General features: G+C 36.3%; 2 protein-coding genes across 2 annotated transcripts; one reads left to right on the top strand and one right to left on the bottom strand.

Annotated features, from left to right (window-relative positions):
• Positions 1-32: 32 nt before the first annotated feature.
• pdss1 (prenyl (decaprenyl) diphosphate synthase, subunit 1) lies at positions 33-7,419 on the bottom strand. Its single transcript, XM_059326976.1, has 11 exons — positions 7,235-7,419; positions 5,874-5,941; positions 5,484-5,619; positions 5,180-5,310; positions 4,838-4,979; positions 4,620-4,731; positions 3,336-3,445; positions 3,165-3,245; positions 2,954-3,067; positions 2,751-2,831; positions 33-1,994 (listed from the first exon to the last, which is right to left on the bottom strand). Exons 1-11 carry the CDS (start codon positions 7,388-7,390, stop codon positions 1,854-1,856), a joined length of 1,272 nt encoding a protein of 423 aa, XP_059182959.1. The 5' UTR covers positions 7,391-7,419; the 3' UTR covers positions 33-1,853.
• Positions 7,420-7,468: 49 nt separating this feature from the next.
• On the top strand, positions 7,469-17,633 carry LOC131962024 (protein adenylyltransferase SelO-like). The gene is made up of 19 exons (XM_059326969.1): positions 7,469-8,876; positions 8,957-9,075; positions 9,217-9,345; positions 9,748-9,812; positions 9,917-9,973; positions 10,131-10,229; positions 10,863-10,930; positions 11,029-11,116; positions 11,214-11,283; positions 11,617-11,689; positions 12,192-12,275; positions 12,360-12,489; positions 13,385-13,429; positions 13,534-13,615; positions 15,226-15,318; positions 15,787-15,863; positions 15,986-16,029; positions 16,105-16,184; positions 17,223-17,633. Exons 1-19 carry the CDS (start codon positions 8,639-8,641, stop codon positions 17,343-17,345), a joined length of 1,764 nt encoding a protein of 587 aa, XP_059182952.1. The 5' UTR covers positions 7,469-8,638; the 3' UTR covers positions 17,346-17,633.
• The last annotated feature ends 1,035 nt before the right edge of the window (positions 17,634-18,668 follow it).

The raw sequence follows: 18,668 nt of genomic DNA, 5'->3' as shown, positions 1-18,668 counted from the left end.
TTGAAAGAAATCAAAAGCAGCAAAGACTTAAATAAAAAAAAAAGCATCACTGTAGATTTATTGAGCTCACAGTCATTGAAGATGTTAAGGCCTTTGTTGTTACAGGACACTTTGCATTACTTAAGTAACCGTATAACATTTCAAAACAAGTCAGAAAGACACATGACTGTTTGGCCTCTGAGGTGTGGACGGATCTTGAAAGACAATAATAGATCCAAACAAACACACCAATGACAATGTTTCCATTGGATTTGGAATTGCACAGATTTTGCAACACCGCCACGCGCTCTACGCCAACATGTAACAAAGTTTCAGTCAGAGCTGCTTTCAAGCGTGGGAGGATGTTGCAATTACAGTACTGAATGAAGTTAAGAGGATTGCAGGTTTCAGTGTCATCCATTGATTTTAAATGTGCAGTGTGTAGGATTTAGTGGCATCTAGTGGTGAGGTTGCAGATTGCAACCAACTGAATACCCCTCTACTCACTCGTCTCTTTACAAGCATGTACAGTGGCCTTCGGGTCAAATGCAAATATCTTCTCTAAAGCTAGTGTTTGATTTGTCCATTCTGGGCTACTGTAGTCTAATTCACAGGGTGTAGACTGCCATTGGGTGCCTATTTCATACACAATTATCCTCCCTTTTGTTATCCATTTTGCAGGGCCACCGTTACTGCAAATAAATAACCAATTGCACCCAAGCTGGCATGCTTTTCTCCTATTTCAGAATGATGACCAGTGCAGCCAGACCTCTTTTTGCTGTGGAGACAGGACTGATTATGCACAAAACATGGCAGTGCAACATGGTGGACCACATGGAAGACAACCCACTATAAAAATGGGGCCTTCTCTCTGCACCCTTGCTCTGACCACACCTATCTTCAAGCTTAGCCTTCATTTTTATCTCAACTACACACTTGTAACGTTTTGTGACTGGTTGTGATGCTATCATGTTGACAATATCTGCCCACAGACAGACCTGTAAACACCTTGCAAAGTCATCAGAATAGCTTCTGTGGTCACTCGACTTGTACAGACACATACTTATCTGTATTCACACAACCAACACAAATATCTGTCTCTGTATCTTTGTTCAGATAAAAGACCGTGAATGGGCGTCGTTTGTACTGGAAGTCATCTTAAAATTGGCCAAATGTATTTTCTATTCTTTGGCAATGCAATTATTTTGCGTTAAAAGCATTAAATTGATTTCATGTTGGTATATATTTAATTATGATATATTTCCTCATTCTCATACTGTGCTTTGTCACTTATGAAACATAATGGCTGCTGCACAGATGTCTGTCATGGCTTTTTTTCTCCCCGAATAGTAACAAGCAACTTCGGGTCGAAAAGAATGATTCCGTCACATAAATTGTACATTCAAGAATAACTTATTCTGGTATGACACACAAAAACTCACAAGGTGAAAAACAGCTTCATGCTGTCGTGATTGGTAAACATAGTTATAAATATGATATTCCACTTCTGCAGATAGATCCCCCTAAATCACACACACTGCCCCTTTAAGATTTCCTTTTTCAAACCTTTGACACCATTCAGGAAATCTAAATCAAGTGATTTGCATTAAAAACCAGGTGTATTCATACATGTATGATGTTTTTGAGAGACCTCTCCGTGTTGTTTTGAGCAATTGATTGTAAGTAAGTGTTCTGATGAACAGCTTGCTTCAATATTAACTCAGATTTGGCAGTAAAACCTGCAACAAAAGGTCCTTCTGAAACCAAATTCCCAATGATTCAATTGTCTGACCCTGGTAAGTGCCATCATGGAGGGGCAGGGCGAGTTGTTTTTCCACAGGTAGCTGCCTGAAGTGAAGCCCAGCAGCGGAGGTTCACTTGTCTCTGGTGAGCACCATCTCAGTGAGCCTGATGAGGGCGTCTCTTTCTGCCGACGGCCGGAGCATACTGATTTGCCTGATGGCCTCTTGGCAGTAGCGGTTTGCCAGGTATTTGGTCTGCTGCACGCCGTCGCTCTAAAGCAGAACAAAGAGGAGAGGTCACATTGTTTTAGTGTTTATTTACTGAGAATTTATCCTCTGTACTGGAAAAAACTCTACCTATCTTGCACAGTTAAATTCATGCCACAGATTTCATTAATGGAGCATTTCGTGAATCTTAGCTGCTTTAGTAGAAAACACTGAGTTGTACTGTTAATCATGAAAATATGAAATACAATACACAAGCCCTTAAAAAGAGCACCGTGAAAAAATTAAACCACCCTCTTCAAAGCATGCAGAGCTTAGGTAAGGCTTTAATATCTTTAGTTGAGGTTTCAGGCACACAATCATTACTCAATATACAGTCATGGAAAAAATTAGACCATTGTTTTCTTCAATTTCTTGTTCATTTTAATGTCTGGTATAACTAAAGGTACATTTATTTGGACATATATAATAACAAAAATAGGTCATAAGAGTTTAATTTAAGAGCCGATATCTAGCTATTTTCCATGGTTTTCTTGATGATAACCAAAATCATTTTCAAGAAAAATGGCGAAAAATGGAAAATGGCGAGATGTCAGCTCTTAAATTAAACTCTTGAACTATTTTGGTTATCATTAGATTTGTCCAAACAAATGTACCTTTAGTTGTAACAGGGATTAAAATGAACAAGAAATTGAAGAAACACATAGTTTAGATAGAACTCTGCATCTGTAAACATTTAACACCTTTAAAGGCCGATTTAACCTGTAAATTTTAATTTGGTTTGCAGACGTTTATTGGTCGTACCTGTAGGACGAATTTCCAGGCTCGATCTACGTCTCCTTTAGAGCTGAAACGTCTCATGATCATTGCATGGAGCTCAGGAAACTGAAGAGACAGGAAGACATAGACGTAAACACTGATGGTAAACAGTAATGTATGGTGCATTTCTGTACGTTTTTCTCTAAAAAACAAACATGGCAAGTAAAATAGTTAGATGTTGATCTCACCTGTTGGCAAGCAAACAGGACTGGTCCAGTGGCCAAGCCCAGTTTGAGATCTGCGGCCGAGGGCTTCCCGAGGTGGTTGGCTCCCGATGTGAAGTCCAGGACATCATCCACCAGCTGAATGAACCAGTAGAATCACTGTTTATACTTACAGACACTACATGTTTAACTCTACAAACCATTATGCTCTTCAAGCAGAAACTATAGAAATTACCTGGAATGCAATGCCAACATTCTTCCCGTATTGGTAGGCTATTTCATGAACTGCAGGATCAGAATTTACTAGAACACATACCTTAAAGGGAAGAGAAGAGACAGTCAATATTAACATGTAGAAGCCAAGGCTTTTCTCTGATAAATTCTTGTGGAAACAGAAAGTACGTACTGCTTTACAACTGTTGGCAATAAGACTTGCTGTCTTCTTGAAGGTTTTCTCGAGGTAGTGTTTGAATCTCTCATTCTCATTCTCTTTGGAGCCCATCTGCATGAATTCACCTGAAGCACAGACACAGATTAGAGAGTTTATTAATGGGCGCATTAGCAGCTTTTGCTATATTTTACAGCTATATTTAAGTTTAATGTGCTTAAAAATGCTTAGTACAGCTTTAAGTTATACTCCAAAAGGGATGATTTGGTTTTATTGAAGTGGAATTGTTTAAAAGGTACTTATCCACAGTCAGTGGGGAACTGAAGCTGCTTTCTATGCCCTCTTCAAAGCCACCAGACTCCATTGACAAAAACAATCATTTTACTTCCCAAAACACAGGAATTACCGTTCTCCCGCTGCCTTTTTTTAGTTAGTTCATTAATGTTGTTGTGTGTTTTTGATGAATCTGAACTAACCTTTTGAAACACTAAACTAAAATAACACAAACAGACTAATACAGTCATGGGAAAAAAAATTAGACAACCCTTGTTTTCTCCTTGCTTTCTTGTTCATTTTAATGCCTGGTATGAACTAAAAGTACATTTGTTTGGACAAATATAATGATAACAAAAATATCTCATAAGAGTTTAATTTACGAGCTGATATCTCGCCATTTTCCATGGTTTTCTTGATAATGATTTTGGTTATTATCAAGAATTACCATGGAAAATGGCTAGATATCAGCTCTTAAATTAAAGTCTTATGAACTATTTTTCATGTTATCATTATATATGTCCAAACAAATGTACCTTTTGTTGTACCAGGCATTAAAATGAACAAGAAATTGAAGAAAAAAGGGTGGTATAATAATTTTTTCCATGACTGTAGATCGAGGCAGCCGGAGACCAGCAACTCCAGTGTTTTGTGAGGTAAAATTACTGTTTTTGTCTAAGGGGTTTGGTGGCTTTAAAAAGCACAAAACAGCTTTAGTTTTTTAGAAAAGGGGTAAATATGGCATCCATTTTTGGTATATTATTAACTGATATTGATCTTTTTAGATAGATTTTAAAATACTATTTTCTGCTGCTCCCATCCACAGCAGTACACTGCTTAGCATTTGTCCCAGTACTCCAGCCTATGTTTTCCAATCTGGGGGCACACTGATCGCCATCTACTGTAGGTAATACACTGAATATGGATAAGTGCCTCATACAACCACACTTGAAATTATCCAAACTATCTCTTCATGAAGACTATTACTGACTGCATAGCAAACTGGCATGAACAATTTGATTGCTGTACCTCGCACCAGATCCTCTATCACCTGGGAAAACACTTTTACAACCGTGTTGTCACCAATACGAGCCATGGCAATGGAGGCAGCTGAGAGGATGAAATCTCCAGCCAAGATGGCCTAGAAGAGAGAAAAAGATATTTATAGCCTTAAAAATTGGGTGCCTTGAAGTGGCACAGCAGAAAATATGTAGTGGAGGAGAAAAGAAAAGGATAGTTTCCCTTACCTTTTTTTCACCCCACAATTCATTGATTGTTCCCTTTCCCCTTCGTTTATCTGAACCGTCTATAACGTCATCATGCACCAGGCTGGCAGTGTGAATCATTTCCGTGATCATAGCTACGGTCCTCTGCCCTGGGATCAAATCTCTGCAGAGGACAAAGATAGACAGCAGATTGCAGGAAGTGAGATGAAATAAAACCCTGGATTGTGCTTCATGTTAGAGTTATCACAGGGTGTGGTACACATTTGCTTTTAAAACTGTATCATAGGTCACTTTTGGTTAGCAGGAGCAGTAAAAGCATAACATTTTGTTGAAATATGTAGGTCGAGGGTGATCCAATTTTACCCAGACTGGTTGCTGTGGATGTTGAGCGCCCGGGCCATCAGGACGACTATCATTGGCCGGATGGCTTTGCCTTTTCCATCAAAGTAGTAGTCACAGAGAGACTTCAGCTCTCTTCTGGATACAAATAGCTCCTGTGAGGCAGAGTAATACTAGTTCATGTGTTTTACTCCAACCATAACAAACTACTGTCCAAGATAAACATCTGCCAAACACCACATGACTGTAAACTGTCTTCTGTTCATTTCTAATCAATATCTTTTTTGACACAAAGTCAAATTCAAGGCTCTTAGTAGTGATTATGTACCTTTCTGATGTCATCATATAAATTTGTTAGGTCTTTTTGGGCTAACGTGAAGGGGTCCTTTAGCTTTGCATCACTGTGTACACTCTTTCTGCAGCAGCATGATTGTAGTGTGGGATTCAGCAACCGTGACTTGTGTCTAGAGAGAAAGACAACAAATATTTCATTTAAAACTGCCTATACCTTAATCACTGTTTCAAACACAGATGTATTTAAAATATCTACAGGATATGACACCCTATATTCTTAAATCTTTGGTGAGGATAAGGATTAACATTGACTATTGTTTTTATTTTATTTTCATTTTTAAGTATAGTGTAACTGCCCGTTGTTATAAGGTGAGCATTACAATATTGTGGTTATAGTGTCAAGGCTTTGGTCACGACAACTCACCTAGTGAAAGATGTGGTGAAGTTTAATGTTTTTGGGTTTAACCGTGTTGGTAGTGCTGATGGCTGCACCTGAAAGGTCAGAGGACACGACAACATAGGATTTCAGGATTAAATCATAATACATATGTACACAGACCCTCATTTCAGTTAAATCTGAACAGTTAACTGCAAAATGGCAACATGAAAAACACAAACAATCCAAAATAAAATCTGAGGTCCTGATTTTGGTTCTGGTTTAAGATTATTTAAGGTAGAGGGGGGTGTTGAGGGTACCAGGGTGCACCACAAAGCAGTACAATAAGTTTTGGCTATGCATGTATAACCTTGCACTGCTTTGAACAGGACACTCTTCTATCACACATACAGATAACAGGCCAGCATACCATTAAATAGGAATGCATGTTGTCTCTGTATACACAATACATTTTCCCATAACATGTGCAGCCCTTGTCTGCTTATGATATGATAAAAGGCACATCCTGAGAAGATATTTCAATTTTATTCCTACCATTTCCTGTTAATTCCCATAAATGTCCATTGAGTTTCCACCTCGACTATTCCTGTATTCATGTAAATACTGACTTAAGCCTTGATCTCTCTCTCTACTCTTTCTAGCATGCTCTTTTTAACAGTTTTTTTATTGGGTTATGGAAATAAGCACCAGCTATATTGGTCAAGTATGTTTACACATACAAGGTATCTGGTTTTAAGCTGCTTTTTATGACAAAAAAGTTACAAATTCTAACTAAAATTAAGGTAGAAATACACAAAAAGCAAAGGTAAACAAACAGAAATAGCCTGTTCATACAAATACATGAAAAACATGAATATCTGACCAGCAACATGTAATGTCTATGCAAATTAAGTTTTGAAGGTTGTAAACAAATGCAAACAGTGCAAAGGAATGTGGAGTAACACACACGAGTCAATGACAAATGAATGAACGAGCAAATGAATGACCCAAGGTGCATACAACAAAATCTAAATGAACAGGAACTAGACAAGCCACTGGTTAGATTTAAGGTAGACAGCTGGTCAAGTCAAGGACAGAGCTTAGAGTAATTGCTCTGTAATATCAGGAGCAGGTCTTGACCTTTATGTGTGCTGAGTATATGTTGAACCAGCCCCTGCAACAAGTCCACAGCTCAAAATATAGCTTTATATTTCAAAATTTGGAAAATTCTTGCGAAACACAAAATAGCAGTTACACTGCCAGGAAAAGTCACAGCCAGTGAAGTAATACATCCTGTTTGAAATGACTACCAGTGAGCCGGGAGGAGCTGACAGCTCCGCGGTGACCTTCCTGGGTCTGACAGCACTCCCAGCCCCGGTGTGTCCCGCTAACTGCCGCATTAAACTCACCTCGCTGCCCGGCCTGGAGCTCCAGGACTTCTGCCCCAGAGAGGACGTGGAGGACGACACGGACCGGGCGTTATAATGCCACAAGGTTTCAAATAAAATCGTACTCGTACAGTTCGTACTCCACCTCCTGCATTGCCTCAACCACGGACACGCCATGTTCCCGGAGCAGTGTGCATTGGGACGGGTTATATATTTCAGCGGAACCGGAAGCTAGATACCGGGCGACGGTTAGTGACGTAGTTCCTCGACAAGGAATTAGCGTTAGCCATATATGGCAGCTAGCTGAAGAGTTGAAACAACATTATTAAGACTACTTAAAAATTACTTTTTTCATATATCGTTAATGCAGACGTAGATGCAAACGTTGTTTTGTGTTTGAACTGAAGATGTAAAATGTGTCTTATAAGTCACCGGGAAGGTAGTAGTGTAATAATAGAGACTAGTAGGTGTGTTGCTAACTGCTAAGCTAACTAGCCGAAGCAAACGTCACTGGTGTTTTCAAAACACTTAATTAATCTGTAATCTAGGATTTTACTTTAACTAATGCCGAACAAACCTATATTTTTAGTTACAGTCCTAGGTTGAGTTTCAATCATTGTGTTTTAGTTATTGCTTTAAAACTAATTTAAAAGTTTGCTGAAGTTAGGCTCTTTTTTTATATAGAAACAAAAGTGAATGCTCCTTAACCTATAGTTAATTATAATTTGAGGTGATGGTGCTATGCGTGAGTATTTCCATCTAATACCACCTCGCACTTCTTCACTGTTCAAAGAATAAAATGCCTTAGTTATATTTTGTTTGACAGCATCAGTAACTTGATACTTTGCAGGTTCTGACTTTTAATACAAAACAAATGATCAGTACTAACATGATGAGGCTGTATAGATTACCTACCTAAATATGACATTCACTCTTGATGCTTTAAGAATGTTTTGCTTATAGGGTTTCAACTAATAATTATTTCTTATTGTTCATTAATCTGTTCATTATTTTGAAAATGAAAATGGTGGAAAAAGTGTCTTGTTTTGTCCAGAATTGAAAGATATTCAGTTTACTGAGTCACAAAGAAATAAAGAAACCAGAAAATATTCACATTTAAGAACCTGAGTATTTTTTTAAATATATTTTTTCTTAAAAAATAAAAACAAACCTATAATTATCAAAAAAGCTGGTGATTATTTGATAGTTGTCAACTAATGGTATTACATGCTGAAATGGCTAATATACTTATTATGAAGTAAAGAGAGTTGAATGCAGGAGTTGAGTTTTGTAGTGCGGTGTTACTGCCGTTACTTATGTAGTTCTTCCCCCAATCCGTGCACCAGCCGGAAATCATAATTAACCCAACTAACTACATCAGTGCTTATAACCAAGTACCTTTAAGGCAGTCACTGCGTCTGCAAAATGTGGAGCCCTGACAAAGTGTTAGTCTTTGCTCTGGTAGCAGCATTCAGCTTCACACCTGTACATGTTCTTGAGTTCTGTCAAAGTACCGACCATGACTGCCATAGTGATAGTCATGACGATACGGCATCAAACAGCCAGCTGTCCCTACATACCTTCAAATCCAGGTGGAACATTAGTGTTTCAAACCTGATACAGGACCTGCACCAGTTCAGAGTGTCCTGCAAGAAGCTACTAGGTAAAAAGGGATTCATGTGTCATTTCAGGTCAGTTCAAAGAGTTCATAGCGTTAATGTTGCAATTCAATCCTATCTGCAGAAGCATTCCCAATCGATGAGGTTAATGTCAACGTTGCTCGCTCTGTAAAGAACTGCATATTCTCCAAATCCATTCCAACCCCTCTGAAAGGCCCGTTAAGACTGGCAGCAGCTTCTAAGGTGATGTAATGGTATCAGCAGCAGCAGCACAGTACAAAAGCATAATGCATTCACCTGAGACACTGAGTCTTTAGCATCAGCCTCTGAGTCTTTACAGTGAAAATGTGATGAATTCACCCATACCTGAATTTGTCTCAACAGGACGTTATCGAGGGGACTTTAGACTTAGATGTGGCTGTAACTCAATCAGATGATTTCCTGCATTATGCCAGTGGTGGCAGACTGCTATCAGGGTCCGTGCCACTTGCTCACAGATACGGAGGTCATCAGGTAATGATGAATTTGTTTTCTCTCTGTTGTGGTATATAAAATGTAAGATATATAACACTTCAGTTTCTTTTATTGTGTCACATCAATTGTGGACACATGGGCTGAAATGAATCACTTTATATATAATCCTTCAAACACCTCGATTCATATACAGGTTCCTGTAATCAAATCACATAGACAAATTATCTTTTTTATTTTTTATTTTTACCAATAACACACAGTATCACCTCAATAGATGAGTTAAATTGAATTAAAAAACAAGTTAGATTTGCAAAGTCAAGTAAACTTAGAAGTCTGTGTAAATTCCCTTTTAGATAATAATACCGAAGTGCAACTGTGAGAATAGATTTTACTTCAGATGAGGTATTAATATGTATAAATGATTATCTCCTTGTCCATCAGTTTGGATACTGGGCAGGCCAGCTGGGCGATGGTCGAGCTCATTCCCTCGGTCAGTATACCAACAGGTGAGAATATGTGTGAATTAGGCTCCTTGTGTTATCAAAATGCTATATATTAATGGGTGCATCGCCAGTAAGGTTTTAACCTACAATTCTGCTAAAATGTCCAGGAAAGGAGAAGTATGGGAACTGCAGCTAAAAGGCTCTGGGAAGACACCTTATTCGAGGTATGTTGGTTATTTTTCCAGCATACCCTTCACCTTTCTTGTTCTCTTTTGTTGTTTCTCTAACTGCAATTGGCTAAAATTGCATGTCTGTGATAACAAATGGAAGCAACTATCTTTGGTCTGAAATTTAAATATGCATTTATACATTTTTATGCAGGTCAGGAGACGGTCGAGCTGTGATCCGTTCTTCTGTAAGGGAGTTTCTTTGCAGTGAAGCCATGTATTTCCTGGGTATTCCAACCAGCAGAGCAGCCAGGTGAGAGCAACAGGTGATGGATGAAAGGCAACAGACATGGCTAACATATAAAAGGATTTGTTTGTTTTCAATAGGCTCTTATATTTTGTAAGATAAGATAGTTTCACAGTGGGGAAGTCAGCAGCAGTAAAGGGGATAGCGCAATAACAGGAAGGCAGTAAACAGTAAAACAAAGTTAATAAATAGATGGACTGAAATGTTGAATTTACAGTAGTTTATTCTATTTAATTCATAGAATTTGTGATCTTTTAGTTATATCCATAATTAGCAGACAGTGTTTGGTTACACCAGACATGTCACAAAAAAGTGTGGACGAGCACCCAAATGATTCAGAACTTGTTGCATTTGTTTCCTCAACTTTCATGACTTGTTTAGGTTACCTGCAGAAGTCCAGTATCTGTTTTAACATGTATGACTCTGGTGTACAACATTATTTGCCCAAAAGCTGATAAACCAAGATGAATTACCTGCTTTGTAATTTAATTAAGACAGAGGTTTGATTAAAGAGCAGACATGTTTTTAAAGAAATTTGAATCCTTGAACATGAGGGTGCATGTTGTTCTCCTGGTTGTTGGATTGTTTGTCAAGTGTTTTCACAAATTGATCTTTAAAAAATGCTTTGCTTTGGTTTAGTTTAATTGTAAGTGATGAGCCGGTGATAAGAGATCAATTCTACAATGGCAATGTGAAGACAGAAAGAGGTACAGTTATTCATGCAAAAATATTAAAAAAAACCTAGATTTTACTTATTACCAGTTACTTATATGGTTTTATCAGAAGTTCTTTAATCTTTCTATAGGAGCTGTCGTTCTCCGGTTAGCCAAGTCATGGTTTCGGATCGGATCTTTAGAAATTTTGGCTCAAAGTGGAGAAATAGATCTCCTGAGGTGAGTCTGGTCATGTGATCTTTTATGCTTTCTTCTCATTCCTGATGCATCTGGCGGCTTGTAACATACTGTAATGTTATTCTTCTGTTGATTTTAGAAAGCTGTTGAACTTTGTGATCGATGAGCATTTTTCTTCAATCACTTCAGAAGACCCAGACAAATATTTGGTAAGTGAGGTATTAAAATATGCAGTCATTATTATGTTGCTTGCAGAATCCAAGGTTTTACATGACCTTACTGTAGCATAGAAAATACTGAATACTGAATACAAAAATAAGCTGTCCCTCTGGCATAAATGGAAAAAAAATAACTGTCAACACAATATCTTAGTGAAATAGTTAATCCAGGCATACTGTAAGTGTGATAAGTAAATTTTAAAGAGGCTTTTACTTTTCAGCAACATTACACTATAGTCCCTGTTTATCTGCATGATTTGTTTCCTTAAGGAATGTCCTCGTTTCATGCTTTGTATTTTGTTTTATTTTTATTTTATTTTATAGGTGTTTTTTTCCACTGTTGTAAGTGAAACAGCCCATCTCATAGCCCAGTGGATGTCGGTTGGGTTTGCACACGGTGAGAACTTGTCCTGGCTGCACATTTTATCACACAGTTTGTATCAACATGTTTGGATATTGTCGTGGAATTAATTTGAAGATGTGTTAAAATATCTGACATATAGCAGTTTAAATATGCATCAAACATGTTTTGATAAACACACATAAATCTGACCAACAGTCACAGGGTCTTTACAGGAAACTTCTGCTTGGTTAAGATCAAAGCAGCTCTGATTCAAGAAATTCCAAGTGTGCTCGGATATCAATATAACATAACAGGAAATAACAGGACATCAAAACCTTAGTTACACAGAAACATTGACGCACGAACCTGCAAGATAAAAAAGAGACAGAGTGTTGTCTCGATCAGTGTTGTTCTGACTTTTGGATTTGTCTATCATTAGCTTTTGATACCTGCAAAATAAATCCCACACAAGGCTGCTATTCGAATCTACCTGGTCGTCAGTTGTTTTTCTTTAAAGATTTTCTACAACAATATCCGCTGTGTTTTATCACAACAGGTGTGTGCAACACAGACAACTTCAGCCTCCTCTCTGTCACCATCGACTACGGACCGTTTGGCTTCATGGAGTCGTACAACCCCAGTGTGTACAACGACATGTCTGTTTCACTGAAATAACTGAATGTCCTGTTGTTGTCAAATGTCAAACAAAGCCTTTTTTTCACAGATTTTGTCCCCAACACGTCTGATGATGAGGGCAGGTACAGCATAGGAGCTCAGGCCAACGTTGGACTGTTCAACCTCGAGAAGCTCATGGTGGCTCTCAGTCCTGTGCTTTCTCAAAAACAGCAAAACCAGTAAGAACACCATGAGAAATGAATAGAAATGAAGGTATTAAGTAATTTGTGACTGGTATTGGTTTGCCACCAATGAGAGTTCAACCTCTACAAGATATGTTGCTCATTATTAGAGTAAAATAAAGAGGGCATTTTTTTCTGTGGTGAATATTTGAAAAACTTTATTTTAAATTAAGGGCTCACTGGGTGTCAGAATATTAATACCAGAATTTTAAACATCAATACAATACCAGTATAGAAAAAAAGCAAAACCCAATACATTTTCTGTTTTAATTGAGAAAAAAAAACTAGGAAAACAAAATAGGATACTTTTTGTATGATACTTTTGACAAACTCACTCTGTGACCCTTTATCCAGACTTTATTCAGAATTCACAAATGAATCCTCAAACTGCTTTTAAAGAACCAAAGTAGCTGTGTGAGATAAACAGGATTAGTTGAGCCTGATATCTGCTTATGAGCCTGAATTATAATAGTTAGGCTATATTTGAACATCAAGGGCCACAATCAACATCAAAAATAACTTAGATTTTCTTTTCTTTTTTATAATTTTATTTTTATTAGGAAAGTCATACATAGTCCAGGAGTTAGAAATACAATTTGGTGCATAGAATTTTCATCAGGCAATATACAGTAAATACATTTTGATACAAACTTTTAAAAAGTTGATAAAAAGCTTTTCTTTCATCAGTTGCTTTCCCTTTTTATTTTTATTTTACTTTAATGTTAATCAAACTATGAACAGCCGAACACAAATGTCATACAGACTCTGTGATATGAGTAGATCTTCTTTAAAAACAGTTTACTTAGTTTGCATGCTAACTAAAGTAAAAAAATACCTTCGATTTTGATGGATTTGAATCATTTTGGACTAACTTGTCTTATCTTTTTTTCAGGGCTAAAATCATTTTAAAAGGATACGTTGATATTTACCACCTGAGGTGAGCTCCGTGTGAAGTGACAATTCAGTTTTTCTTTGTTGTATATCCAAGCAGTGATTGGGGTGATGCATTATTTTCTATCCTTATTCATGAACATGTTTCAGGATTCATCAGCTATTTAAAGGTAAACTTGGGCTTCTGGATGAAGAGCAGGACGACGGTTACCTCATTGCCTTCCTGCTGAAGGTGAGTCATTGACAATGAGTTGCATGTTTACTGGAATAGACACCTTTTACATACAAGTATTTCAACTCAGTCTACTAAATCAACGTAATCTTGCTTTCTGGTCATGAATAATTTGTATTTTTTTTACTGTCAATCTAATTAGGGCCCGAGCTGCGAGGTCCCTATTGTATTTTGGATGATTATTATTATGAGGGCCCGAGCAGGCAACGACCTGCGAGGTCCAGACTATACTTAGATGTTGATGTGAACTAAAATACGAATAGCAAAAAAAAAAGAAGACAGAAAAATAAACAAAATAAAACAGCAAAATAAAATAAAACTTGTTTAGGCTGTAAAAACGTAGATAAAGGTTAAAATGTAAATATAAAAACATACATAAAAGCAACAATAAATAAACACCTTTGCAAAGCATAGCAGGGACAAAACTGTTTTTGTGTCTTTTTGTTCTACACCTAGGGATTGTAAACCTACGCCCAGAGGGGAGGAGCTGAAACTCTGTGCAATGGATGGGAACTGTCATTTAAAATTGAACCAGTAATGCGCTGTAATTGTTTTGCGTACAAGGTCTCCATGTTGAGCTGTGGCTCACCAATCAGTCTGCTAGGCCACTTTACTATTTGGTTGACTGAGTTTTTATTTTTCAATGAGAGGTTCCCAAACCAGGCTGCTAGTGCAAATAATAAAACTGATTCAATAAAAGCGTGATAAAAGAGGGTCATGATGGATATGACAATGTGGAAGCGACTCCGTTTCCTCAAATGAAAACAGGCGCTGATGCCCTTTTTTACACACCGCTTCACAGTTAGTTTCAAATGTGAGTTTTGAGTCTATTATTTATATTTATAAGATGCGCAAAAAAAATAAAAAAGTTTAAAAAAAAGTTTAAAAAAAAAAAAAAGTTAAAAAAAAAAAAGTAAAGTAAAAAGGACAGTGGTGGAAGAAGTATTCAGATCCTTTACTTCAGTAAAAGTACTAATACCACACTGTGAAATGACTCCACTCCGCTCATTTTAACTACTTAATAAACTTTTAAGTGGTTTAATTTATAAAAATGGGTAATCATTTTAAATGTATCATGTTTTTTATTTTAAATCTTGACCTGAAAAGTAACTAAAGCTGTCAGCTAAATGTAGAGGAGTAAAAAGTACAATATTTGCCTCAAAATGTAGTGGAGTAGAAGTATAAAGTTACATAAAATGTACATAAAAGTACCTCAAAATTGTACTTTAAGTCCAGTACTTGAGTAAATGTACATAGTTACTTTCCACCATTTCTACCTGCCTCTTCTTACTTATACATATCAGTTAAGAGTCCTCCTTCAGACACTGTATGAGGATTAAAGGGATAGTTTGTGCATTATTATACAAAACTTGGTACAATTATTGTCAATGCCCTCCTGAGGATAACCCTTTAAGGTTTTATTGATCGGCCCCTAGGTGGCACTGTGGTGGCAGTCTAATTTCATATTTGGTACTGTAGCCACACTATAACACTTAAGGCAATGAAATTCAACCTGTAATGCACACACCCAGACGGCAGCATGTACACGCGTGTACTGCGAGGGCCCGTTCAGTACTGCTTGCAGTCCTAGTTTGTGTTTGTGTCCCCAGATGATGGAGGACACACAGTCAGACTTCACCATGACCTTCAGGCAGCTCAGTGAAGCTTCAGCTCAGCAGCTTCAGGACAGGACCTTCACACAGGTAGAGCTGAAGCTGCAACATGCTATATTTCTTTTTTTAGATTGTGTTATAATAGTAAACTAAAACTGAAAAGAAAATGAAAATAAGCAGTAAAAAGTATTGGTGTGAACTAAAACTCAATAGAAATTATGAAAGATAAATAAAAACTAATAAAAATGAGCATAAATTAATTTAAGTTTAGGTAGATTATTTTCCCTATTGGGATACTATTAGTATTCCCTATGTTTTTCTTCACTTTGTTTTGAAGTCAGTGACATCTTTAATATCTGTACCATGCACTCATTGCTGACATGTGGTTTGCACCGCAAATAAGTTGTTTAATAGTTGTTTTCAGCAGAAAAAGTCAAAATAAAACACAGTATGAATAAATGGTGATGAATATAACTGCTTGTATATGACAGTGTTGCAGGTTATTATCTCAATCCATTTTTTATTCCTTTTAATCCTTTCCTTTTTGTTCTGTATTAGATGTGGGCTCTTGAAGACTTGTCCTCCCACAAGCGCTTCTCTGATTGGCTGAGCATGTACCTGCTCCGACTCAGCAGGTAAGCAAATAAATGTGCAGTAATGCCAAACCGTGGTGAACCGTGAAGTCTGGTAACCCGTGTTTCTCTGAAATGTTCACAAGTTTTCATAATGATTGTAAAAATGTGCTTCCTTTGTTCAGACAGCAAAATGATACTGACTTGGATCGTCAACACAGGATGAAAAGTAAGCCAATGAATCTACATATCAGTCTTCATTTGAATATCACTCTTTAGCTGATTGCAAAAAAATGTCTTACAGATGTAAATCCAAGATATGTGCTGAGGAACTGGATGGCAGAGTCTGCTATCAGTAAAGCTGAGAAGAATGATTTTTCTGAGGTGTGTATGTGATGTTTAACTTATATTAGAGTCCTCTGCAGAGTCTTCAAAAGAATAACAAAAGTTGATAAATCAGTTACGATGTCTGTGTTTTGACATTTTTCGACATACTATAATAGTTTACTATGGAGTTGTTCTACCATTACCATGATCTGCGTACTATTCTGTGGCTTTTAAGGCATTTTTGGACAAAGTATAGTATGGTAGTATTTTTTTAACATGCTTTAATATGGTGTTTTTAAGTCTTTTTTGGACAGAATATACTGTTATATGTATCAACAGGCTATAATATTACATTATAATTTGAAGCTTTTGGGGGCATTAAATTTTTTTTTTTTAAAATTTTTGACATGCTATATAGTGTGGCGTTTTCTTGTTTTTTTGAACATCCTATAATATTATGTTTTCTGTTATTTTTGGACAGAATATTCTATAATATATCAACAGAGTCTAACAATAAAATGTTAAGCATTTTAGGGCATTGTAAAAAAAAAAAAAATACAATTTTTGACATACTATAATATGGTGTTTGTTATTTTTGGAGATCCTATAATATGGAGTTTTCCGTTATTTTGGACAGAATATTATTTAATATGTATCAACAGACTGCACTGGGACCATTTTAAGCATTTTGGGGCATTTTAAAATAGTTTTTTGGGGAAAATTTTAGACACACTAGAGTATGGCCTTTTTTTCTTCAATTTTTGGACATCCTTTAATATGGTGTTTTCTGGTATTTTTGGTCAGATTATACATTGACATTGACATTTGTCATTGACATATTTTCAACATACATGGCTATGTTACTTTTATGTGTATCAACCGACTATAAAAAGGCAATTTTATGCATTTTTGCATTTTAAGCACACTATACTATTACCATGATCATTAGCAAATTGTAATTTGACATTTTAAAGACAATTTAATAGCATTTTCTATAGGTAACTATAATATACTAACACTGTTCCAAAGCATTTTCTTTTGCATTTCTGTACTATATTTGGAGATTTTAACCTGATGCCTTTTTTTCCCCACCAGGTGGAGATGCTTCACCATATACTGTCCTTTCCCTTTGTTTCACAAGAGACTGCAGAGGAGGTCCACTATGCAGCAAGACCTCCTCTGTGGGCTAATAGGTTAAAGGTCAGCTGTTCTTCTTGAGAGATTTAATAAAAAAAATAAAGTGAAAAAGATTCTCAGCATGTCTGAGCTTTTATGGTTTGTATTTGTATATTCTCTCGTGCTGTTAAAAAATGTTTCTGTCCCAATTGTCAAGGTCATGACTGATGTCTGTTAAATCTTTCCTGAGATTACGCACTATGTTTGGATACAGTGACCAAAAAAAGTGGATACATCTCTGTGTTACAGAGGAATTAAAGTCTATTTTTGTTTTGACAGGTTGAAAGCTATGTAATTTAATACTGACACCAAAATAAATGAATAGATGAAACAGTGGGGGCTGTCCTGTTGTTTTTTAAAGGAGTTTATGTGGGTTCACATACGGAAGTACACACCAGAGCTTCATGATGTAAACCAGGTCCAGCTCTTTTTCCCTTTCAGATGTCAGCAGATTATAAAAGCCATTAAACTGTTAGTATTTATGTAAAACTAGAAGATCTAAGGAATTATTTTCTTTTACCAATCCTGTCAGAATATCGTATCGGGAAGTGGCCAAAATAATGCTGCTAAGTAAGACAATTTTTTATTTGGCATGGTGATTTTTCAATCGGTCATGTCTGCTATTATTTGTATCAATAGATAACAGGATAATTGTAAACATTTTGACAATTTTCATACTTTATGACCCTATCATAGCTTATTGATACATAATATATAATTTATGCAGAAATAACAGAAAAACACCATATTATAGGATGTCCAAAATACGAAGAAAAAAATGAAAGTCATACTATAGTATGTCGTTTTTGTCAAAAAGTGCATTTTTCAAACATGCCTAAGAATGTTAAAAATGACCCCATTATGGTTTATTGATACATATTATCATACAATTTATGCTGACATGACAGAAAACACCATATTATAGGATGTCCAAAATTGGATAAAAAAATGAAAGTCATACTATATGTTGTTTTTTGTCAAAAAGTGATTTTCTTTAAATGCCTAAAAATGGTTTTAAATGACACTATTATGGTTTATTGATACATATTATATCATTTATGCAGAAATGACGAATGATGTGAAAAACACATATTATAGAATGTTCAAAGTTCGTCGAAAAAAAAGAAAAGTCATACTATATAGTATGTCGTTTTTTGTCAAAACGTGAATTTTTCAAAGATGCCTTAAAATGTTTAAAATGACCCTATTATAGTTTATTGATACATATTATCACATAACGTATGCAGAAATAACAGAAAAACACTATATTATAGGATGTCCAAAATTTGGAGGAAAAAAAATCATAAATTATAATTCGGTAAGTACAATTTTGAGGTACTTTTATGTACATTTTATGTAATTTTA

Source organism: Centropristis striata, chromosome 23, assembly GCF_030273125.1.
Source record: "Centropristis striata isolate RG_2023a ecotype Rhode Island chromosome 23, C.striata_1.0, whole genome shotgun sequence".
Taxonomy (NCBI): domain Eukaryota; kingdom Metazoa; phylum Chordata; class Actinopteri; order Perciformes; family Serranidae; genus Centropristis; species Centropristis striata.
Note: the sequence above shows the minus strand (reverse complement) of the source record. Positions and strands in the feature narration are given on the sequence as shown.

Excerpts from the sequence above, each read along its gene's own strand:
- pdss1 (XM_059326976.1), bottom strand. The coding sequence starts at position 7,390 with ATGGCGTGTCCGTGGTTGAGGCAATGCAGGAGGTGGAGTACGAACTGT. Across the intron at positions 3,446-4,619 it reads GATAGAGGATCTGGTGCGAG|GTGAATTCATGCAGATGGGC; the intron begins GTACAGCAATCA and ends TCTGTGCTTCAG. Across the intron at positions 2,832-2,953 it reads TCCTGTTTGCTTGCCAACAG|TTTCCTGAGCTCCATGCAAT; the intron begins GTGAGATCAACA and ends CTGTCTCTTCAG.
- LOC131962024 (XM_059326969.1), top strand. The coding sequence starts at position 8,639 with ATGTGGAGCCCTGACAAAGTGTTAGTCTTTGCTCTGGTAGCAGCATTC. Across the intron at positions 9,346-9,747 it reads ACAGATACGGAGGTCATCAG|TTTGGATACTGGGCAGGCCA; the intron begins GTAATGATGAAT and ends CTTGTCCATCAG. Across the intron at positions 12,276-12,359 it reads CATGGAGTCGTACAACCCCA|ATTTTGTCCCCAACACGTCT; the intron begins GTGTGTACAACG and ends TTTTTTTCACAG.